Source organism: Mixophyes fleayi, chromosome 6 (genome assembly GCF_038048845.1).
Source record: "Mixophyes fleayi isolate aMixFle1 chromosome 6, aMixFle1.hap1, whole genome shotgun sequence".
Classification (NCBI taxonomy): Eukaryota; Metazoa; Chordata; class Amphibia; order Anura; family Limnodynastidae; genus Mixophyes; species Mixophyes fleayi.
The window spans coordinates 166,872,900-166,898,108 of record NC_134407.1 but is presented as its reverse complement, the minus strand read 5'-3'; the positions used below and the strand labels follow the sequence as shown (position 1 = coordinate 166,898,108).

The 25,209-nt window shown below is 40.1% G+C and overlaps 2 protein-coding genes across 2 annotated transcripts in view; both read right to left on the bottom strand.

The window, feature by feature from the left end:
- Positions 1-13,662, bottom strand: part of RARA (retinoic acid receptor alpha) — a 151,400-nt gene extending 137,738 nt beyond the window's left edge. Inside the window, exon 1 of the mRNA XM_075177117.1 lies at positions 13,569-13,662. The gene's annotated coding sequence lies outside the window, so the exon portion shown is untranslated. The remainder of the gene's footprint in view (positions 1-13,568) is intronic.
- On the bottom strand, positions 5,926-13,647 carry CDC6 (cell division cycle 6). The gene is made up of 12 exons (XM_075177121.1): positions 13,569-13,647; positions 10,831-11,004; positions 10,482-10,748; positions 9,880-10,079; positions 9,470-9,639; positions 8,894-9,000; positions 8,644-8,783; positions 8,232-8,332; positions 7,800-7,864; positions 6,841-7,052; positions 6,597-6,737; positions 5,926-6,403 (listed from the first exon to the last, which is right to left on the bottom strand). Exons 2-12 carry the CDS (start codon positions 11,000-11,002, stop codon positions 6,317-6,319), a joined length of 1,662 nt encoding a protein of 553 aa, XP_075033222.1. The 5' UTR covers positions 11,003-11,004; positions 13,569-13,647; the 3' UTR covers positions 5,926-6,316.
- Positions 13,663-25,209: the final 11,547 nt, after the last annotated feature.

Below are 25,209 nucleotides of genomic sequence, written 5' to 3'. Positions count from 1 at the left end.
CGCTTCTCCCAAACTCACTCTAATGTTCCCTCCACTCCTAATCTCCCCATGTTATTTCCAAGTGTATGAAGTTTGGGTTTTTTCACTAGATAATGACACTTCCCTATATTTATTTTTCTGCACCAACCGCGCTGTCATTTGACATGAATAAGAAAGGTCAAGCTCTAACCACCAGAAGCCAGACGTCTGAGCTACTCACGCACATCAAGTGCCCATCCTATGTGCCAGCAGCATGGCACTGTACCTTCACTTAGTTAGGGCACCACAAATCCTACTTTACATACCCTAATGGGACAGGGGTTGCAGACAGCAAAGAGACAAAGAAAGACTGGAGACAGTGTGGAGTAACCTGAGATGGGGGAAGATGAACTAGAAAATAAACACAGATAAAGAGGGGAAAGGAAAACCATTCAAAATAGAGCGGAGAAAGGAACATTGATGGAGGAAGATAAGGAACATTTACAGACAGTATAAGAACATTTGGGAAATAATAGACAATACTTTTAAATAACGTGAGATAGTGGGGTGCAGGAGAGAGGTGTAATTGGAGAAGAATAAAAAAGGAGGGGAAAACATATGCAAAGATTAGTACAACCCACACCCCTCTACGAGCAGTGCTGTCCTCATATGCTCTCTCTATCACAATGGCTTTAGTGGGTGAGGAAGCTGCATGGGCATAGACAAGAGGAGGGACTTCCCCAGCACCCGTGGGTGGCAGGTGATGGGTTCTGCGTGTGATCACAACCCGCCACAGGGAAATAAGGGCAGTCGGTGATGCTGGTAGTTCCTTCTATTTAATACTAACCACAAAAAGAGGAAGCTGGAACTGGGGAACCTGTGGTGTTAAGGGGAAATGGCACCCTTGTATAGATTATTCATCGTGTCTCTGAAGGACACAAGTCGTTGACAGGAAAAGAGCTCTCACGCAGGTTAACATAGTTCATATATCATTAAATATCATAGTGCTGTTAAGGTGGGGAGCTGTCTATTCACTGTATCTCTCTATCAAAGCTCACTACTCAGGCAGCGAGCATCTAACCGCTTGTCAGGATTTGGGTGCTGTTTAGTGATGTACTGCACCTGGAATGTCATGTATCTCACCATATTCAACCAATATAAGAGAGAGTGTGTGTGAGTGTGTGTACACATGCCTGAGGACAGTTAGATTGCAAGCTCTTGCTGCCTCCACTTAACCTTTTTTGTTATTCTGAAGACAATACCCTACACAGCATTTGTAAAGCTGTGTTTATGATTTTAGTGCCATAAATAGACTTGCATTTTTTTTTTTTTTTATTACTGTGTTGTTCCCAATAGTTAAGCGCTAATGGAATATGCTTTCACTATATAAATGTGTTAATAATAATTTATATCATCTAAACTTTCAATTTATCTCATTACTCGGCCTCCTACAGAGCATCCATCATTATCCGTATACCAGTTACTCTTCACCCCGAGATCCTACCCCTGCAAGGAGATCTGTGTGTGACCTATTTTTGCCTGAATATGGTGGCTCTTATGAAACAGCCACAATCACCCTAGAAAAGGGGGGTGGGAGGGGGACCAGTAAGGACGGTCGAGGAGCTGCAAGTTCTTTTACCCCTTTAACTCCAAAAAAGGTGATTAGATTTTATGAGGTGAAATAAAACTAAAATATGTTTTAACAAAAACCATTAAGCGGGTAATAAGAATTATATTGGACTGCTAAATGAGCTTCTAGACAATGTTTAAAATTGAGAAAGGATTAAAGTTGGTCATGCATGGACCAGTATCAACAAATTGCAATGTACGACCAAAACTATTCTATGGAAAACAAATTCAATAATTATGAAAATTAGCCTTTAAGCTGCATGGTATCAGTGTTGTGTGCAGATTCCTAAGCTAAACATTAACCCAAAATATTACGTAAGCAAGAGTCCAGCATTTTACTCAGTGCAGTTCAGATGACATTTACAGAGGTCCGACTCCGCAGGCAGTATATTGTTGATAAACACACTGCCTGTATGATGAAAGCTCGCCATGACAGGAGTGAGACTGCCCCTCCATTTACTGTGGTACGGCGGTACATTGCTCTCTCCACTGACATTACACTGACTGTATGATAAGAGGCCTCCTCAGTAGGAGTGAGGTGAGCGTTCCGGACCACAGCAGACGTCAGGGAACCAGCTGGTTCTCTGCATTAATAAAATCAACTTAAGGAACTTCAACCTTGACTACATTTTAAAGGTATAGATGACATTATCAGCTAATATATACAGATTACAAAAGAAGTGTTTCAACTAGTTTCAGAAAAGGTATTTAAGTAATGAGGAGAATCCGTGCTTGTGACAATAACTGATCAGCTATAAATTGCTTTTGATATTCAAGCTAATTACAAAGAAAAGAAATATGTCTAATGGCACATAATACATTTGCTCCACCAATAGTTATAGAAACAGTAAAGGAAGTTAAACACATTTGCCATAAAGAAAATAAATTGGTAAAAAAACAAAAACTGGATTGTATGGGCTAAATGCACAAAACAATGAATAATTCCAAAAACATTCATTAACAAAAGCACAATCAGACACACAAGACAGATGGATCATAAAATAGTTACTATACAGAGTAATGATAGCTGAGCTGTGGTTTTCAAGCTGAACCACAATTGGAAAGCCATCAGTTGTCTACCTCTGATAGTGGCCAATGAAAGACACACATGGAAGTAATACTGCAGAACCAAAGACAACAAATTTTAGCACAACAGTTGACTTAAAAAAACAAAATATACATATACACAAACATACACTTTATAGTTCTCTACCTTTGGCTGCTTGAACAGCCAAAGGTAGAGGTTGGCTGCTCTCAAACAATATTTTGAGAGAAAAATCAGAAAAAAATTTACATTAGGCAAAGTTGTGTAAATTAGCAAGCACATATATGCACATTTAATATTGCATAACTCAAAACACTGACTTCTAAGAAAGCTGGCATAATAATGGTCAGCTTAAAAAGCGGTCTGAGGCTGTGCTATTCCAAGCAGTCTCCTGCAACAGCTGGATTGCTCATTCCCTTAGGGCTGGCAAGGAGAGGCTGCAGAAAAGACTTTACCATGGGACTTGGATTAAGAGCAGAGACCCTTCCTCCTTGCCACACTGGGGAAAAACAACAGTCTCTTAAAACCAGAACTTTATTGCCACCTCCTGGGCATTTAGAGGTACTACAGCTGCTTTAAAAAATTGACACTTTTTACTGGGAGGGAAGTCAAGCAATTTTTAAAATAGAACAAACAATTGTCAGCACAACACTAAATTTACTTACTTTTTTTGTTTTGTTACCACAGAAAGATGGCTTTGATTGTGATACATCCGATAATTTGCTTACAATGACAGGCAGTACCTTCAATAAGACCCGTTTACACAATCTCCACTCTATAGTCCTAGAAACAAGTGTATTAATATACGTAAATAAAACAATCAAAAGACCAGGTGTAAAAGGTTAAAAGGAAAAGCAAAAAAAAAAAGCAAGTTTCGTATAAAAGGTCAAATTAACTCAGTGGCCTGCCTATTAGAGTAGGCATTGTGTTATTGTGGTCTCAATTTCGCAAATGTCACAGCCCAAATCATGCACAATAATCGTGTCGCACATCCACTGGGAGAGAATGAAAATTATATGAAACATCATACAAGTTAAAATGTATTTGTAGATCACAAATAAATATTTAATTCTATGGATTAAAGACTTGATACAAAGTTTTTACATTAAAATCATTGAGTGACATCCCCCCCCCCCATTGGAGTAAAATAAATAAAAAGTGTAATATATATATATATATATATATATATATATATATATATATATCCCATGTGCATGGGAGTACACATGGAGTATAAATGGTGCCCTGTTGGCAATCTACTTTTACCCCCTTAATGTAATGGGGGGGAAAATGCCCATCCTGAGTTAATCAAATTAATTTTGCCCCTTAAATTGTGCTTCATAATCCATAAACCACTGTACCTCATGTTCTGAATGGCAAGTGCTAAAACATGCAGGTTTAGCAATCAGAAATATATATCTCCAGCCATTTTACATACCAGCCTCAACCCATTCTAAAGTAAATGTGGAAGATTAGAGCACTAAACCCATCACTGTACATGATTTTTAGTAAAACTTACCCCCCAAGTGTTACACATGTGGGAAAATTAAGACGCTTAATCCTTTAAATCAGGCCTGTCCAACCTGCGGCCCTCCAGATGTTGTGAAACTACAAGCCCCAGCATGCTTTGCCAGTAGACAACCTGTTTATAGCTGGAAGGGCATGCCAAGACTGGTAGTTTCACAACATCTGGAGGGCCGCAGGTTGGACAGGCCTGCTTTAAATAGTTGTCCTATATAAAAGTTGATTTAAACTCGCCAAAAGAAAATTTGCAGACTTTTCCCTGGATGAGTATGGTAGAGATGTATTCTGTGAGATTACTGTAGGTAAACTCATCATTTATTCCAGAGGACCTCCTGGATTACCTTCCACTTTTGTATTTGTCTGAGAGGCATGTTGGTGTCAGTAGCTGAGGGGGAGTGCTGACATTGGATTGCTATTTGGAGGCTTCTGGGGTACCTCTTTGGTAAGTTAGCTCTCAATTTAAAAACACATATGTATGGCCCAAATATAGGGACTCTCATTGTTTAGAGTAGGACCATCCTATATGCAAAAGCGCCTTGGCGTGGCAGGATGGCTTAAACATACATTTGCAAATGTGTGCAACAAAGACTTTTGCATTTTTATCTACAGTAGAAATGGCAGATCTGTTGCTGGCTATAGCAGTGTGCTGGGGGAAAAAAATGTTGTGTGTATGTTCCTTGCAGGATAACCCCACCCTTTCAGCACCTGTTATGGCCTATAAATTGATTTGAGCAGCTTCCACTTTTGTATTTACCTTCATTTTAGTCAGGGCAATGTGACTCACTTACTTAGGGGAGAAACACTAAAAGAGATGTAACCCCAAGAAGCGGTTTTGTCACAGCACATAATTGTAATGCCCAAACCACTACTCCATATTAGAGTGTAGTTTGGGTAACAACTTAAGCACAAACACCAATAGGACTGAAGATTTTAGGAGGGACTGTACTTTAATTGGTTACGGGCAAGCGTGTTTATTGATCTGCAACATTTGTGTAGTGATTCACTGTGGTACACAATTTCAAAACCACAGCGAGGATATTACCAGGGGACAAGACAGATGTCACGACTATTTAGAGGATCTGGGAAGATGATTGGTTTGAGTCCAAATGGAAAACTATGTTTATACAAACGCAGTATTTTGTGTTTCTAGTAATGCCTTCAGTATAATAAAGATTTAACTAGCCCACAGCAAATCAGTCACTTACATCAATGTATTGCAGTCAGACAGAGGAAAGCAGGTTCACTAACACACTGCTATTTAAACAGTGTTAGACATGTCTCCTACACCCAGTGGAAGCAGCTATGAAAATGCTTTCTATAAAGTGAATAGAAACTTGTGTATGCGAGTATGTAGTCTCTTTAGTCATGATGCCGAGGACTGGTTCTTAGAGAATTGATAAGACTACATTCTCCACCCCCAATGGTTTTTATTGAAAATTTTGCATTTAAGGGTACAGAAAGCAAAAGGGAAAGGAGAGTATGGGAAGGTAAGGGAAGTGTATACTGGGAATGGTGGGGAACATTTGCATACATATACCAGATAATGCAATCGCACAATTAGATCACACTGTTAACTGTGATAATGGGTCAAGAGCTTCCTGGAGTACATAAACAGACTACATTCTTGTAGTAATTGACCACCTTTAACTCTGCATCTGTTATACAGATTTGTATAGGGTCCAAAATATTTTACATTAAAGTAATTATACTTAAACTTTTTAAACTACATAAAGACATCTTAAGTAAGGGAAAAACAAACCACACACACACTTGTTTTCAAGTTTATTTAAGACAATTAAAATTTCTTAAAAACGCAGAACAGAGTAAATGCAGTCCATAAAACCAAAATTGTACCTCAGAGATACTAAAACATTAACGTCTGCTGCATATCACAGCAAACTTAATAATTTACATTTTGCACTGATATATACACAAGTTATGTCAGTTTCATTTAAAAAATTCATGTAAATAAAGTTCATACTTTACACACGTGATAGTCACAAATGCACATATTTTCTAAGCAATCTATGGCTGGGAGGTTTTCCTTCCTGTTCATGAGCATTTAAGTCAAACAAAAAAAAAAAAAAAAAAAAAACCTTTTAAAAAACATATGTACAATTAACCCCCCCACCCACAAAAATTTATTTTCTTAATAAAAATTTAAATCCCTGCCTGTAAAACATTTCCAATTAAAACTTTGTCTTTGAAGGCATGTTCTATGTCCCGCTCTTCTATCTTCAACGACACCTGCAAGGAAAAGGTTGAGAAGTTTTAACCAGTTATGTCAGAAACAATTAAACAGTTGCAGACAGAGCCGAAGCTGGAATACACTCTGGGAGATAGAGTAAGAGGATTCCATAAGCATTTTATTAGAGCGACATACTGACAGTACATAAGGGGTAGGTCATTTTATCCTTGTGAATATAAAAGATTCTTTTACCTTTGCAAGGCGAGCTTCCTTGGCTCTCTTGAGACCTAAAATCCCCCTTGTCTCCAGAAGTTGGCAGAGGGACAGGCATTCAGACTGGCCCACTGCTGCCATCTGCTGTTTGCGGCATACTTTGCTGTAAGCCTCATGAAGCTGCAAGACAAAGATTGATTTTGATCAGGTCCAAATGTGAGCAGTCGTAGTTAAGTCTGATTGTGGCTCTCCCAGTGAAGTAAGGCGCTGTAAGATCACTTACCTTACCCAGAGTCACCTCCTTCATTTTTTTCTCCTGAGTGAGCAACAGAAGAGCACATACTACAAGTTTCTGCTGCAGGGGAAAGGTTTCCTCCCCTCCACCACCTGCTGCCATTTTGTCTCCATACACATCAGACAGAACCCGGGAGATGTGTGGCAGACTGACTTTCTTTGGAACATTACTAGACACGGTTTCCTTAGCTGGAGACACACCTATAATATAGTAAAATAAATGGTGTTGAGGCCCTACCCAGTTATACAGCAGGAAAGTGCAGAATTAGAAGACCAACACAATGCATTAAATGACTCTTCGAGACCGTAACTGAAGTGTCGAATCAGGTTCAATATATAGGCAAGGTAAACAGAGAATGGGAAAATAATCAAATTGATTGAATGTTGCAATCGAGACACACTGGGGCTTTTAGATGACACTAGCGCTCACACAGATTCACCATTTTGTCACCAGCATTACAGAAATGTATGGAGCAGCCTCTAGGGCAGAGGTGCTCAAACCCAGTCCTCAAGAGCTACTAACAGGTCATATTTTTCTGTCCATAGAAACAGGTGGGATAATTACCGACCCATTCAAAAAGATCAACTTAGATGTACATGATTAAAGAGATCCTGAGAACACGCCCTGTTGGTAGCTATTGAGGAAAGAGTTTTGGCACCTCTGCTCTAGAGCATAGTCAAGACTAAGGAGAAGCCGAATAAGAATTTAATTAGCAGATGGTAGATCGCTCATGTAAATGAGCGTGTTTTAAGCTGCACTATGCTGTTCAACAATATTCGCAAGACAGTTACAGTACAGCTGGAGACTAGTTTATACAAACGAGAAGACAAGTAGCGAGCACAAACAAGCTGAGAAACAGAGCAGGATACACACAGCTACGACTTCCTCTCCAGTAAACTCTGCCTCACCACCAGCAAGGAAAGGGACTGAGACAACCATCTACTTACATTGAGACAGCGGCTTCAGGACAGTCTGGCTCCTCACATCCGACTCCACTATTTCTACCGCTCGCCTACAAGTGGGAAACACATACTTGTTGGATGTAAACATTTAAGAAAAAAGCTCATTGGCTGGGGCAAAACCCCTTGAATTGTTTGACGCCATTCCTCTAAAGACAATAAATACAGAGAAAAAACAAAAAAAACCCACAAAAGAATGACCAAAGATTTAGACTAATATAAATAAAGTTTTGGCTATAACAAGGTTAAAAGATTATAGATGAAATATCTCAATCATGATCACAGCATTTTTACACTACCAATTCTAACATTTTATTTTTAAATTACTGGCGCAAAACAAAAGGTGAGTACTAAACAAGTATATACAGAAAAAGCAATAATGGGGGCAAGATTTTACTTAGAAAGAAAATAAGTAATCACCTGCAGATGTCCAGAGCCTTCCGGGCATCTCCAGAAACAGCAGACACTTTTCTGGCACAAAACTGAATGGCAGCATTATCTAGAACTTGGTTACCAGAAGCCTGCACCGCAATACAAAACATAACACTAAATACTCTCCACCTATCGCATACTAAAGAGCATTAATACACCAAATATCAAGTAAACAATAAATTTCTTTAAAGAAACTAAGTATCAATTTTACACATGTAAAATGTGCTCTGATGGCAGTTTACCTTTAATTCTAAATTGCTTTTTTGCTCTATCCACAGTGGTACTAGAGGCTCTGGAGAACCAGAGACCAGTAAATCTACTTTAATAAACATTTATATATACACACACACAATTTCTGAAGAGTGTGGTAAATAAAAGCAGTTGACACCCATGAACGTACCTGTGCCAGCCTGTCCTGCAGAATGGTGGCAAGTTGATCTTTTGTGTATGGAGAGAAGTTCAACAATTGAGGTCTGCAGTGAGGCCGGGCCTGCAGCCTTGGGAGAATACGGTCTGTCAAGTCCAGAGCATTTGCGATTCCTAAAGAGGGAAGAAACATTGTAAAATGACAGAACAAAAATCCTACATACTGACAGCTGAAACATTAGGAAGCATTATAGTGCATGATGGAGTCTACACACACTACTTACCGATAAGCACAACCCTAGAATTTGTGAGCCATGGCCACTCAAAAACTGTGTATAAGACGTCCTGTCCCCTGCTGTCCAGCTGATCCATCTCATCTAACACCAGAAGGCTGCAAAAGTAGAAGCAAATCAGGTCAGCCATGGGAAGTTTAATGCATTTACACAATCTGTATCTGTGCTTACTCAGTGAAAAACAATTTTGTTTGGGCTAAAGCAAGAAGAATGCAGCTTAACAGCCCATGAGAAACCAGGGCATTGCTGTAGCCCAACATGAATATTGATTCAGTCCAATCAAGAGAGTCTCCAGGTACACACACTGCATTAACAAAATGATATATCAATCTATTACATGTGTAGATATGGATTCAATTATTAAAATGTACCTACACCGTGCAATAGCCATTTGGCAAGCCAAGCCCAAATTGGTGATGCCGCTGGTTTCTAATGAAGTCACAATTAGCTCAGATTATAAAATGGCTGCCTGTGTGTAGGTGATGGTGGCTATGAATATCCAATATTTCGAATTCAACATTTTAAGTTATACATGAAATAAAAGTTTACACAGCTTTAAATACATACATGATTGATCCACTGGCGGTTACTTGCTTCTCTAGACTCCTGACCATGTCTTTGCCAAAAGAACACTTTCCAGTCCCAGAGATCTCTTCTGCTATGGCTGGGAAGACAGCCTGGGAGCTGCGCAGGGACATGCAGTTGATATACACTGTTTTGCAGCCCTTCAGAATCTCCTGAAAACAGACATCAAGAAGTGTCAGACAACATGCATTGCCAAGTTACCAGAGCCAAAATGTCTTCTGGAAGACAAAACATGAAAATACTGAGAATAAACTACAGGCACCCATTCTGCCCTTGTCCAATCATCTGTAAAAAAAAATCAATAAAAAAAATCCAGGCCCAACATTATATTTTTACTCTAGCTTTGAGATTATATCCTCACACATTGAAATACCAATACAAGTCACTCATACCTTGTTCTCCTGCAGCAGCTTGTTTAAGCAAGCAGTTTTGCCAGTTCCTGGAGCACCAGATATATAGAGGCTGCCAGGCTTCTTGCAAGACACATGGGTTTTCAGGAAGGAAAGGATAGCGGTAGTCTCTTTCTCACGTGCCAGTAAACGTTCCGGTACAGCAATGTTCAGGGCGCTCTTGGCCTGCTGATAACAGGAGCCTGTATAATAAAAAGGGACATTAAATCAATCTCAGACTGGTGACTATTGGGGACTACTCCATTAATATAGTTTCTGGGATTCCTTAATGTTTTATAGTGATCTCAATATACATGAAGCGTAAATGTAGACAGATTAACATGATAGGTCTCAACGAGCACTTGTTAAGTTAATTAAGCAAAGACAAATGGAGAGAAATCATGATGCATTAAACAGTTTATTACACATAGGCCTACAGGTCCCATGTCAATAGACTGAAAATCTATCAGCTTTGATTTCTGCATGTCTCAATATAAAGTATCACATTCAACACAATAATCCAGTAGGAAAAATCAGCCAAGCTTACTGTGGTTTGCAGACAACAAACACACAGTAAATCAGACTGAACATGTCCCAGGGCTCACCTTCCTGCTTGAATAGTCGGGTACACACACTGGATTTCTCCTGCAAAAGACGCTGGGATGAACTGGAAGGGGTTTCTTGACCTCTTCTCTGAGGAGATAGGATAGTGGAGTCCTGACCCTTCTTGAGAGGAGGTGTTGCAGCTGTCTGGTTCAGATCAAAAATAAGGCGTCTTCCCTTGGCTGGACTTTGGGGTACATTCTCATTGCGGCTTTGTTTGGGTGGGGAACATCGAATAGACTGAGGGATGTTACAAAGATTATCATCCCCTGGAGAAAGGAAGGAGAGTGTGAAATACTGGTCTGAAAACAAAAAGCAAACTACAGTATCAACAGAATCCATGGTACTTACCAAGCCTTTTCCGTGGGCTGAGAGGTAACTGCTTTGAAACAGGTGACAGTGTGACACTAGCACCAATGTCAGATCTTGCCCGAATGTGCGCCCCCTCTTTGGTTTGTATTTTAGCAGTCTTTGTCTTGGGGAACTGAATGGAGCTTTGAGACTGGGACCTAGTGCTTGGCATTGCTAAAAACAACATTTTACAATGTTATAAAAAAAAGAAACACCCAGAGTGTACAATAAAATTATGGTCATCAGGACCAGTAATAGCAGGACATTTACACTATTGGTAAAATAAAGTATGTGTATAACATTGTGCCACCTTACTGTGAATTATAATGATATTAGAAGACACTGAGCAATTCCAGTTCTGCAATTTTGTTCACTTTTTATTTATCCTTCGAGCTTTCCCAACCACCACAACTTTCTACTTTAGTTTACACTCCCTAAACTAAGCTGCTGCACTTACAGTAATATCCCCATTTTCTTTGCATGAGCAGCGTGTGAACAGCTCTATCTGTGAGACAGGTGTACTCATGTTCTGCAAGGGCTGTGGCTGATTAACAGCATCAGCTACCACGTTACTACAAGACCAGCTGAGAAAGTTAATGTGCACAGTCCTCATCAGCTATTTATATAGCGCCACTAATTCCGCAGCGCCGTACATAGAACTCACATCAGTCCCTGCCCCATTGGAGCTTGGTCTATGTGTGTATGTTAGAAAATTTAGACAGACTTGGGTCAATTTAATAGCAGCCAATTAGTATGTTTTGAGTGTGGGAGGAAACCCATGCAAACACGAGGAGAACATACAAACTCCAAAGAGAAAAGGCGATTGTCAGGAATCGTACTAACCACTAAGCCACCAGGCTGCCCTAGTCTGCATCAGAAAGCACTTATTTGTTGAAAATGTGCATCCCAAAAAAAACCATCTACTTTATGAATGGATGGAGGACATGTACAATCAAATAGATTGACATCTAAAAGTAAACTTTAAGACCCCAATATCTACTCCTAAACATTTACAGGAGCTAGAAAAAACAGCAGCAACTAAAACCATAAGATGACCAGCACTATAAGTGTGCTCAACGCCAGATTTTAATTTCTATATTAATGAGCAGAGTGTTCCCATTAACGAGCTTCAAGGAAGCTCAAGATTAAGTCATCAACAGGGAGCAGTTATCGCCTAATGAATAAGACAGCCAGGCAGCATGCAGGTTAACAAGTTTAATCAGCATGGAGCTGAACACCAGCCTGCAAGCTTTAACCACTCATGCATCACCCAACAATTCATAAGATAACTGCAATTATTATTAGAATTTTGGTTACATTTGAGCACCAAGATTCTCATTTTATAAAATCTTAACAGTGGGCTGACAAACATTTTCTTAAAAAGCCTGGACTTCTTGTTCAGCTGCACAGAATATGTTGTGCATGTAGTTTTCCCACAGAATATATTCAGGCTTTTTTTGGCAAATGATTTCATATAAAACATATTATAATTAATGACCAGGTAAGCAGCACTGAAGAGCCAGAGTATAAGTTAACAGCTCTCATTAAACAGGAAGTGTACCCATCACCCACACAGTAGAGGCAGCCATTAGCTGTACTAAACCTATAGTCATGAGAAAGCAGGTCATCACTATGCACTGGCTGCCTGATCCAAGTCATCTTCATCAGCTATTTATATAGCACCACTAATTCTACAGTGCTGTGCAGAGAACCCACTCACATCAGTCCCTGTCCCATTGGAGCTTACAGTCTAAATATACACACACACACACACACACACACACAGACTGGGGTCAATGTGTAGTTGATCCAAAAACATACTAGTAGGTTAACTGGCTGCCATCAATGTGCGGCATCCCTGTGAACATTTAATCAGCACAACATATTGCTCCTACAACTAACAGGCACACTTTACATTGCACCCCTGGTACTATAAACTGCCCATCTCTTACATTTCTGGAAGTGTTAGGCAAGCACTAACATTTTGTAGATATCTATAGGACCAACAAATAGTTGTGAATGACAGACTGTTACCCCTTTGAATCTTTTTAGAGTATCAGTTACAACTAATACACCTTGTGTCAAGCTGCAAAATCTGGGAAAAATGTACTTTTAGCATTGCCTGCAGATCTGATAATATCTTAACCAATTTTCTTTCAAAAGCAAATGTTATCTTCCCAGGTTTTGTAATCATCATGTAAAACTGGCCAGTGGGCTAGAATCACAGGTGAGGCCCTAGCAATCTACCATACAGCTCATCAATACTCCCATAGGCCTCCCACTAAATCATATGTGTCCTGCTCAGACCAAAGTGAGACTCAGCAATTTGGAGGTCAGCTGATTGTAGATACCGGGTGAATACACCCATGCATGAAATCTAAACATATGGATCATTGTTTACAGAAAGTCCACATAATCCTTTTTATAAACCTTCCAACTATTTATGGATTCAAATTGGTTCTCAATTCTCTTTTAATATAAAACTCTTGTACTGATACAGACATTCCAATATGGCTTAGTGCATTACTTCAATTGTCCAGACATACCACCAGAAAATGAAAGTTTATAATCAGACGTATAAGATTACAATAGATCAGAGAAGATATAAGCATTTAGTTATTTCATGCAGGAGTGACTACGTATTAAACAGTCATTTATTAAATTCATAAACAATATAACGACATACACTATAATACTATATGGGCACACGTGCAAGGCGTGATTGTGTATGTATTTACCGTAAAAGGTGCGTGGGTGATCTGAAATCTTAAATGAAGAAATCGGCGATGTTACCCCTCTGACCAGCAGCTGCAAACTAAACTCCGCGCGCCAAACCCCTGTACCTGGACACAGCGCGCGCTCGGAAAGTCGCGCCAAACATCCCGATTGGGTAGCTGCTAGCTCTCCTTCGCCATAAGGACCCTATGAGATTCGTACGGGGCGGGGACAAGGACCATATGACGTAAAAAGGGCCGGGGAAATGACGTATGACGTACTATGGGGCTTGTACAAGGGGGCGGGTTCCTAAAAAGACAAGACAACAAGGCTTAAACATTCTTGATTCTCTGCCTGGCGCAAGGTTTGTTGGTAGTCTCGTGGTTCTCTGGCTGAGGTTTGCTGATGGTTTCACTTTCTATAACTTAAGTATTTGTTCTTATCTGTTATGTTGCAGCCATTCAACTGCTTCAAATATAACATGAGGCTACATAATGGGGAGCAATGAGGAGAGCTACTGGGTGAGACATTAGGAGAGATACTGAGGAAGACAGGATAAATACTGGGGAGACATGAGCGAAGATACTGTGGGAGACATGAGAATGATGGAATGGTGTGCAGGGGGGCATGTGAGAGGAACGCTGGTGTGCAGGGGTGGCATGTGAGAGGAACGCTGGTGTGCAGGGCGGGCATGTGAGAGGAACGCTGGTGTGCAGGGCGGGCATGTGAGAGGAACGCTGGTGTGCAGGGCGGGCATGTGAGAGGAACGCTGGTGTGCAGGGGGGCATGTGAGAGGAACGCTGGTGTGCAGGGGGGACATGTGAGAGGAACGCTGGTGTGCAGGGAGGACATGGGAGGGGAACGTTGGTCTGCATGGGGGGGACATGGGAGGGGAATGTTGGTCTGCAGGGGGGGGGACATGGGAGGGGAACGCTGGTCTGCAGGGGGGGGGACATGGGAGGGGAACGCTGGTCTGCCAGGGGGAGACATGGGAGGGGAACGCTGGTTTGCAGCGGGGACATGGGAGGGGACCACTGGTTTGCAGGGGGGGGGCATGCGAGGGGGAACGCTGGTTTGCAGGGGGGGGGGCATGTAAGGGGAACGCTAGTTTGCAAGGGGGGGCATGTAAGAGGCACGGTGCTTTGCATGGGGGGGGGCATGCCAGGGGGAACGCTGGTTTGCAGGGGGGGTTTGTGAGAAGGAACGCTGGTTTGCAAGGGGGGGCATGTAAGAGGCACGGTGGTTTGCAGGGGGGGGTCATGTGAGGAGGGCGCTGGGCCGGCTGGTATTGACAAGCAGGTAAATATTACATAGAATGATACAGCACATGCCAGGTTGCCCACCATTGCAAAACATGTCCTTGTACACTGTTCAATTGAGCTTCTGATCAGGTATTCTTTATTCTGGCCCATTTTTAAATTTCAAGTACCACTGTCCACTATCAGAGGCCTTCACATGAGAATAGCTGGACTGGACAGTAGAACTGAAATTCCATGGAAGCAATACCAGCTATTTAGAATAGTTTTGTAACTTGTACATTGATATACAATCAACCCTGTATGGATTTGTACCTATGTTGTTAATAAAGAAAAATGTTCTGTATTTTTTTATGCACGTAAAAATCTAAAATGCAATTTTAAACAAACCAATGTTCTTTTATCCGAGTCATTCACATAACGATATGTTGCTGTTGACCTGAGATTATCAGTTTACATAATCCCAATTAGCTAGCCAGAGCACCTATTTATTTCATATAATGTCTTGTATTAAAGGAATACACTTGCAATCATAATATAATGTAGCAAATATGCTGTAATCTATAGAAAGCAATAATTTACTTTTCTTAGTTAAACTATCATAAAAAATTCTTAGTTCGATATTAAATATAATAAATAAAGTAAAATACCAGCTGCTAATTGTGGTGGGTTAAGACTGCATATTTGCACTATGTTAGTAAATGAGCACTATATATTGTCCAATGGTAACTTAAGACTTAAGAATGCACTAACTCTGCTCAACTCCTTCCCTTGGCCTGTATAAACCACTGCTCCTTTACAAATACAGACATTTTATTCTGCAAACCTATCCATTTTGGTGGAAATCTAGGTCACCTGCTCAAATCCAGGTGCACAGTGGGTCTAAACCAGATTTTGCACTGCACATTGCATGAAAGGTACACCCAGTGAATGTGAGGGCACTACTATGTATGGTGAGTATGAGGGTAGAATAAATGTGTGGGCACTGCTGGTAAGGGTTCAGGGCCTGGCTCGGCACAATATGGGTGTGCTGGAATCCTTTTATATAATGAGTACATCTGGGATCAAGAATTGTCAGATTCACTATTTCTGACAATGATATATGGGTCTTCATATTACAAGAATTTATTCAACTGTGGAATTCGATGTTATTAAAAATAATTTTAAATTGCCAGTTGGCAGGATTTGATGTTAAGAGAGCCCTGCCCACTTTTTCAGAAAGCATATTTAAAATTGTTGATCACATTTAGAAGAGTGATCACATTTAGAAGAGGCATGTTGGGTACAAGTTGTGTTTAGAAAATACCATTCCTTGTTTCCAGCATCTCTACCCATAGTTTAACTGCTTTATGTACAGGTCGGTGATTATAAATATTATATCTAAAATTATTCCATTTTGGAGTGTGGGAGGAAACCCATGCAAACACGGGGAGAACATACAAACTCCTCACAGAAAAGGCCATGGTTGGGAATCGAACTCATGACCCCAGTGCTGTAAGGCAAAAGTGCTAACCACTCCGCCACCATACAGAAGGTAGGCTGTTACAGTAGTCACATAGATCACTCATGAATATTAAAATATTGTATATGTAATGAGTTTTGCTGCTTCTCTTCACTCCGGATAAGAGAGATACCATATTAATTGTAAACTAAATTAATATTCTTTTACCTTGTGATTAGTATGCCACATGTGACACAAGCGCACGGATTAATAACATATTTATAATTGCACTTACACTTGTAAATTATACACATTTATTAAGGTTTCAATCCACATTTATTTATTAGTAAAATGTATAAGAGATTATTTATACATAAACAACAGTATGTTAAAGGTATCTTAGGCTCAGGATATAAGAAATGTATCATGTTTAGTGTCATTTTGATCTTCACGTTACCATACGGAATCCGCTCCCTGCGATCGCTAGTTATGGAAGATAAAGAATTAATGCTCCAAATGACATTGTGTTTGGAATGCTAAGAGGTTGGTGAAAACTGGATTAGGTCAGTTCTCTCAGGCACAATATGTGCTCAGCTGTTGAAGTGAGCTGGCCACACCTTATGAGATGAATCCTTTGGCCTGACCTATGATTTGCAATATACTGGACTGACCTGAACCCTGAGCCAATGAAGACCTCTCTACATGTTGTCTGTGTACATAGTGACATAATCAGTGTTTTTTTTTTTTTTGTAAACTGAAATTGCATATAAGCAAGCTTTTCTGGGACATCTATCCTATTTTCCTGACTACATCTTACCCTGGGCTCAGGTGAAGTGCTAGCGAAAATGTAATATATTCGTTGGATTTTTTTTTTATACTTTCCTGGTCCATTGTAATATCGTATATGCGTTATGATGGCTTAATGTGAATCCTGCTATACTTTGCAATTAATTATCTTTGTACATTGGGACCACAATAATCAAATTGGACAATGTTTATTGGTAAGCGACAAAATTAACTTAATACCTGGGATAGGCATCTTGCCAGGTTTTGAATGCCAGCTCCCCACGGTTGTTCCTAATACAGATCACATAATTTTTCCTACATTATCATGGTCATTATATAAATATCAGTATCACTTTGTGATCCCAGCAATTATACAAATTTTATGATTTAAATTATTAATACATTTAATGTGGTGTATCGAGAAAAGTAACAATATAGGTATTTAATTGTATTATAGTCTTCTTAATGTGGGTGTACAAGGAAATAATACATATTAAAAACAGTCATAGTGTTTTGGCATTCATTAAGAACAGTAATATAATACTGGCTGTTGACTACCATTAACTTAAATTATAAACCTATCTGAAGTACCAGGTTTCAAATAAATATAATTTAAATACATAATATTTTTTTTTTCTTGTATTTGTAGATAATGCAACCTAAAGAGAGTTCTGAAAGTGATTTTTTTTTTTTGTTTGTTTTTACAATAACTTTTTATTGAGTAAATTTTTCAGAGAATACAAAAGTATAAATAAAGGGCAATCCAACAAATTGACATACAGTATGGATGTATGGAGAGTTGATTAGAAAAAAAAAGACATTTCTCATTAAATCTTGCAAAGAGCAAGTTCTAGTTTCCAAACTTAAGCCAGCTAATTTTACATAGTCTAACTTTTATGGGATTAAATGCCCTAGTTAGCTAAACATTGAGGATATGCAAAAAAAACAAACTAACCAAAGTTATGTAAGAGAGGTGAAGGTAAGAAAGGCAGGGAGGGGAAAGGTCTTTTTGTAAAAGGATCCAGTCTTTAATGGTAAATAGGTAATAGGCAGATGAAAAAGGTCGGGAAAAGTGTTTACTCCCGCCAAGTAACTGCAAAAAAGGGACTATTTGGATAAAGTATAATATTTTCTCCTTCATTCACTCTGGGGGACACTGCTACCATGGGGTTGTATGAGAGCGCATGGAAGTGGACTAAAATAGTTAATGAAGTTTGCTGCTGACTCCTCTCCTCTGCAACCCTACAGACCTCAGTTTTGTTTAAGTGCCCAAGGAATTGGGCTGTTTCAGTACTGCTCTGCAGTACTTGCTGCTAGATTAGATTTTTATTATTTTCTTGGTGTTACTGACATGTCAGTGAGGTTAGGAGTGGATTAGTGTTATGTTTTACACTGGTTCATTTTGTTTTTAAATGGAATATAGTTCCGTTTTTGTTTATTAAAAGAAAAACAAGAAGAAGATAGAAAAAAATCAGCAAGCAGGCAGTGACAGCCACTATGCGACTGTCACTGTATTCTCCTGACGGGTCCAGTACTGCCTCAGGCATAGAGTGCAGGGACTTTGTCTGAGGAGCGGCCATTTTCAGGGAAATACCAAGTCTCCTCGCTGAGGCGGAGGGTGGATTTGGATTTCATCTAGCCGCAATCTGAGTACAGATTAAAAGGCAGCAATGCAAAAGAAACAAAGGAGAGCTATAATAAGCAAAAGCCTCCAGTGAGCGGGTAGGATAATCCTCCCCAAAGCAAAAGCCTCCGGTACAAGGAGTGTAACGGAGAGTCATCGCCCCCACACACACACTGGTGTACTCCAAAGGTGGGAAAATTCAGCTAAAGTTTACCTCAGATGGAGTCCTGACTGAAATAATGGAGAATCCATCTGCTGCTGGCTTCCCTTCATTGAAGAAACAATTGCAGCTAAGTACCCCAGTGGGGGTAGTTTGTTTTTGATATGTCAGCAGAGTTATATGTTTGTGTATATATATGTATGCTTATATGTGTACTTAGGTGAATTTTCACAATATCTTCCACTTTGACATTATTATTACACAGATATTTATATTACTTTTTATTAGCCAGAGTGAGAATTAGCAATTATTTTATTGTATTTTTCTCTGTGAAAGGGCCTGGGACTGTCCTATCGACCTCCAACCAGGTTAAATCCCTCCTCGAGGACGTGTGTATCCCCTATCCCTGCCAGAGACCCTAGCTAAGTCTGACTATGTACAAGAAAATCTTCAACGTGGGTTCATTAGACCCTCTTCTGCCGGAGCTGGATTCTTTTTCGTTAAAAAGAAGTACGGTTTTCTACGACCGTGTATTGATTACCGGGGTCTTAATGCAATAACGATTAAGAACCAATATCCCATCCCACTCATTACGTAACTTTTTGACCGCATCAAGGGAGCCAAGATATTTTCTAAATTAGATCTCAACGGAGCCTATAATCTCATCAGAATCAGATCTGGCAATGAATGAAAAACAGCCTTTTGCACCCGTGACGGCCACTATGAATACCGGGTGATGCCCTTTGGTCTGTGTAACACTCCGGCGATCTTTCAGAGTTTTGTTAATGAGATTTTTAGGGACCTCCTCTATGAGTATGTTGTAGTCTACCTGGATGATATCTTGATTATTTCCCAGAATATTCAGTCGCATCGTGCCCATGTGGCAGAAGTTCTGTCACAACTCCGCAAGACCCAACTTTTTTGTAAACTTAAAAGTGTCTTTTTGAACAACCTCGGATGTAATTTCTAGGCTATATAGTCTCTGGTACGGGATTAGAGATGGACCTAGAAAAGGTGCGAGCGATAATTGAGGGGCCCCTTCCTCTCGGCTTGAATCCCATGCAGCGTTTTCTGGGGTTTTAAAATTAATATCGACGCTTTATTAAGGGATATTCTACTATTGTGGCACCCATCGTGTCACTCACACGGAAGGGCACCAACCCTAAATCCTAGGCCATGGAGGCCTTTGAATTCCTTAAAAAATCATTCTCAGCGAATATTCTTCAGCAACCCAACACCTCTGTCGATTTTTCTTGAAATTGATGCCTCTAATGTGGGAGTTGCGGTTGTCCTTTCTCAGAGATCTCATCTCAATTAATTTCATCCCTGTGCATTTTTCTCCAGAAAATTTTTACCGGCAGAGAAAAAATACGCTATTGGAGACAAAACGGCCCTGGAGAAATGGCACTATCTTTTGGAGGGAGCTAGACATCGTGTTACTATTTTTACGGATCATAAAAATCTTCTCTACTTGCAATTCGTTCAGTGTCTAAACCCTAGACAAGCTAAATGGTCTCTTTTCTTTTCTCGTTTTGATATTCGCATCACATTTAAACCTGGAGAAAAACAAACGTGCAGCTAAGTACCCCAGTGTTGAAAATCCGGCATCATCGTTTAGCTTTTCCATATGATTTTTTTCTGCCTTCTGGGATGAGCAATCGCATCTCATTTAGAATTGTGACCTGTTTCTTTGGTATTTTTTCTTGAATATTGTGTGTGCATTTGGTCATATTAAAATACGATAAGTTTAAACACACTGCACGAGATTTTTTTTTTATATTTTCATTGCATGGTATTTTCGATATTTATGGAATCGTTCCCTTCGGAGCTTGGGGCGTGAGACTGTCTGGACCTCTTTTACAAGTACCTGCTACATAAAAACTGAAAGAAGTTCTATTGTAAGTTCATTACTTGGGGGAAAGGACTGGATATATGAAGAGTAACAGGACCACCTCCCATTCACAAATTTACATGCTAACAACATGGAAGTTCTATTAAGGGGTTGCTGTCGGCATTGTTTAGTGTGATTAGGGGACCAAATAGTGGACTGTTTCTTCGAATGTCATTATTGGGATGTAACCCTATTTTATTACTGTCTCATCCATTATTGTACATGTTCTTTATTTCCTTTTGGTCTTTTAAAGAACCAATAGCACTGATTTTCGTCCCATTATTTCATTTTACTATTTTATTAGCTAACCAGTGTACAGTTGTTATCTGGGGAGCTATTGAGCTGCAATTGTTTATGTCGCACTGAATGTGAATTGATTTTTTTTTTTTTTTTTTGTAGAACCTAGCAGTAGGTTTTTAGATTGTGGAAGGAAACCAGAGCACCTGTGGGAAACCCATGCAAACACAGGGCTAACATAAAAAAACAACTAACTCTCAAGGAGTTAGCAATTAAATATACCCAAATCCTACATGCAAAATAATTTCATCATGGATAATGCCTATGCTATACTCATCTATTATTACAAGTGGAGAAGACAGCCCATGCTGCAAGGCCATGTAGTGTGCATGTGTGGCTTTTGCATTAATATGAACAGATACAAGCAATTCAATTATTCATATGTAAATTGTATTTCTTGTACTTGTGAGGAAAGGAAAAACTTATTGTACAAAATGTTATTCCGAAAGAGCCCAAACTTAGGCCAAAGACACATCATTGCAAATTGTACCCAATATAAAAACTTACTTTTCCCATATACATATTTTATGTTCATCTCCAGAAATACACGGGTTATATTTGATCATTGCCAGGTATATAGGAGTAATAATTCCAGTTAAGCACTTTGGATTTTTACCTCTTATTCATGACAAATGACTATCAGCTTCTACATACATACAATCCCATGTTCTTGGTCATTTGTATTGATATTAAACAGGGTAAGCTAGGGGCTTGACCATGTCCCCATAATATTTAGCTGTACAAGAAAAGAAACAAGAAACAAAATGTCTGGTCCAGACATGAGGAACAAGTCATTTTCTTCTCAAGAGGACTGACCAATATATTACTCACTGTTAAATACCAATATCGGCTCCAACTGTAAACTATACTATTGGTAAATTATGGAACACAAGTTCTTTTATTTTGTTCCCTAGGCCGAACTTGAAAAACTAAATGCAACGTGAGAGGGGGAAGAGTGCAGGAACCTGAGGGGAGAGTCAAAGCCTTAGTTGGAGTAGTAATGGAAAATATTCAAATGACAATACAGTCATTCAGTGGTGATTTTCGCTACTAACACGGCAATACCGTCCTTCAGTGGTGACTGTTCAGGTATGCAATACTTGACAGAGTACAGTCCAATAATGAGATTTTCTGTTTCTCTTAACACAGTTGGGGGAGACTGCTCACCATGGGGTATAGATGGCGCTGTGGAGAGTAAAGCACTAAAAGTTTGTCTAGCCTGCTCTCCCTTATATGCCTGCCCTATTCAGAAGCATCAGTTATTTAACTAACAAGGCCTCAAGAGAGGCGGAAACAGTCAACAGAACAAGGTGTGGGAGGGCAGTGTTCCCCGACTGTGTAAAGAGACAGATTATACGGTAAGTATAAAAATCTAATGTTCTCTTGCACAAACAGTTGGGGGACATTGCACACCATGGGGATGTTCCAAAGCTACCCCTATGTGTGGGTACACTCAATCTGAGGTGCATGTAAAACTTTGCCTCCAAAGATGTAAAACTGGTAGAATCTGGTAAACGTGTGGATAGAAGACCAGGTAGCTACCTCATAGAACTGCTCTACGGAAGCCCTATGTCATGCCACCCAGGAGCTACCCAACCTGGTGGAGTAATAGAACTGGAAATCCCTCAGAGAGATAGGACATCAGAGCCAGCCAACTCTAGTAATAAACAGACAGTGCCGAAACCTGAAAATTAAGGGACTCAATAACGCAACCCTTTGTCCAGACCATCCTGCAGGAATGCCAACACCCTAGCCAAACGAAAGGAGGAAGTGGGAATCATTTTGCGTCTCATCCAAAGCAATGTATGACTTCTAGATACGATGGTAATTTTTAGAAGATGCTTGTTTCTGGCTTTGATCAATGCCTGGATAACCCTGTCCGAGAGGCCTTTCGGTCTAAAAATTAGAGCCTCAGACTAGAAATGATATCCTCTTCCTTGACAAGCAATCAGCTCAATTCCTTCCCACTTCCCTCTGACTCCCTCTATTCATTTGACCCCACAAATGAAGAGGAAATTTCTGCTCTCCTATATTCCTACTCTACCTCCTGTCCTCTTGATCCTATTCCCTTGCAAATTGGTAGATCCCTGTCTCCTGTGCTCATTTCACCTCTAACTCAAATCTGTAATCTCTCGCTCTCTACTGGCATCTTTCCATCACTATACAAGCACGCAGCGATTACTCCTATTCTAAAAAAAAACAATATTCCAACCCAAGCTCTCAAATTACCGTCCCATCTCTCAGCTCCCATGCCCCTCCAAGCTCCTATAGAGACTTGCCTACACTCGCCTCACATGCTTCCTTTCTGCAAACAACCTGTTGGATCCTCTTCAGTCTGGCTTTCGTTCTAAACATTCCACAGAGACTGCGCTAAGGTTGTCAATGACCTGCTCACTGCTAAAACTAAACGCCATTACTGTCTTCTAATGCTCCTGCATCTCTCGGCTGCATTTGACACTGTTGACCACTCTTCTTATACAAACGCTGCAATCCTTAGGTCTCCAAGACACTGTTCTATTCTAGTTCTCATCCTACCTTTCTAATCGCTTTCACTGTTAATTTCTCTGGGGCCACCCTTGCTCTGCTTCCTGGAGTACCGCAAGACTCAGTGCTAGGTCCTCTGCTGTTCTCTATCTATACTGCTCCTCTTCGAAATCTAATAAAGCGCCTTTCGATTTCAGTATCATGTCTATGTGGATGATACCCAAATTTATCTATCCTCTCCTGATCTCTCGACATTTGTGTTGTCCCATGTAAGTGACTGTATTTCTGCCATTTCAACTTAAACTTAATCTTTCTAAAACAGAGTTAATAATATTTCCACCCACCAACAAGAGCATAGCTGACATTTCTATTTCGGTTGATAACATAACCATAAATCCCACCCCACAAGCTCACTGTAGAAGTGTAATCCTCGACTCACACCTATGCTTTGTTCCCCAAATTGACTCTATATCTAAATCATGTTATATACACATCCAAAAAACATTTCCAGAATTCGCACACATCTCACACAAGACACTGCAAAAACCTTAAATTCATGCACTTATCATCTCCCGCATTGACTATTGCAATTCCCTCCTTACTGGCCTTCCCCAAAACAGACTCAAACCCCTACAATCTATTTTGCACGTAACGGCAAAATGGATTTTCCTTGCAAATCGTTATTCCTCTGCTGAATCACTCTATGTCTCTACACTGGTTGCCTGTTTCCTACAGAATCCAATATAAAATACTTTTACTAACCTACAAGGCATTCAACAAAGCTGCACCAACATACATCTCCTCTCATCTCAATATATCTCCCAACTCAGCAACTCCGTTCCGCACAAGATCTGCGTCTCTCATCCACCCTCTTTACATCCATTCCCGGTTACAGGACATTTTTCAGGCTGCACCCACTCTATGGAATTCTCTCCCTCACACAGTAAGACTCTACTTTGGTCTACAAACTTTCAAGCGTTCTCTGAAAACCCACCTTTTCAGACAAGCTTATAATATTCCTCAATCACCCTCTTAACCTCACTACATTACCCTATTACCATCAGTTACACAATTTCACACAAGACAACTACCCCATGACCAACATTGTTGTGTGACACTGTCATTTAGCTTATGAGTTACTTTTAACTTTGCAGTCTGGCTCTACCGAAATGCAAAATGTAGACTTGACTTCATGTATCAAACTCCCATTGTCCCATAGATTGTAAGCTTGCGAGCAGGGCCTTCTCACCTCTGTCTGCTTTACCCAGTTTGTTTTTAGTTTACTGTGTTTGTCCCCAATTGTAAAGCGCTACGGAATATGTTGGCGCTATATAAATAAATGATGATGACGATGAGCTTCAACCGCCAGTCCGTCAAAGCCAGCCCTGCTAGATCCTGATGGAATAACAGACCCCGGCTGAGAAGATTATCCCCGAGTGGGAGTTGCCAAGTGGATCCACGGTTATTGCAAGAAGATCTGCGTACCAAGACCTTCTCAACCAGTCGGCAGCCAGAACAGTCAATGAAACCTTTTCGCACCTTGCCTTTTCAAATACTAGGGGTAACATCAGGATTGGTTGGAATATGTACACCAACTTCTATCTCCACGGAACTGGGCCTGGTCCACTGCAATCCTGAGGAGATTGGTATGTAAAGGTATGTAAAGATAAGCATCCTTGATATCCAAGGATGCCAGAAACTGGTTCCTTTTCATGGATTTGATGA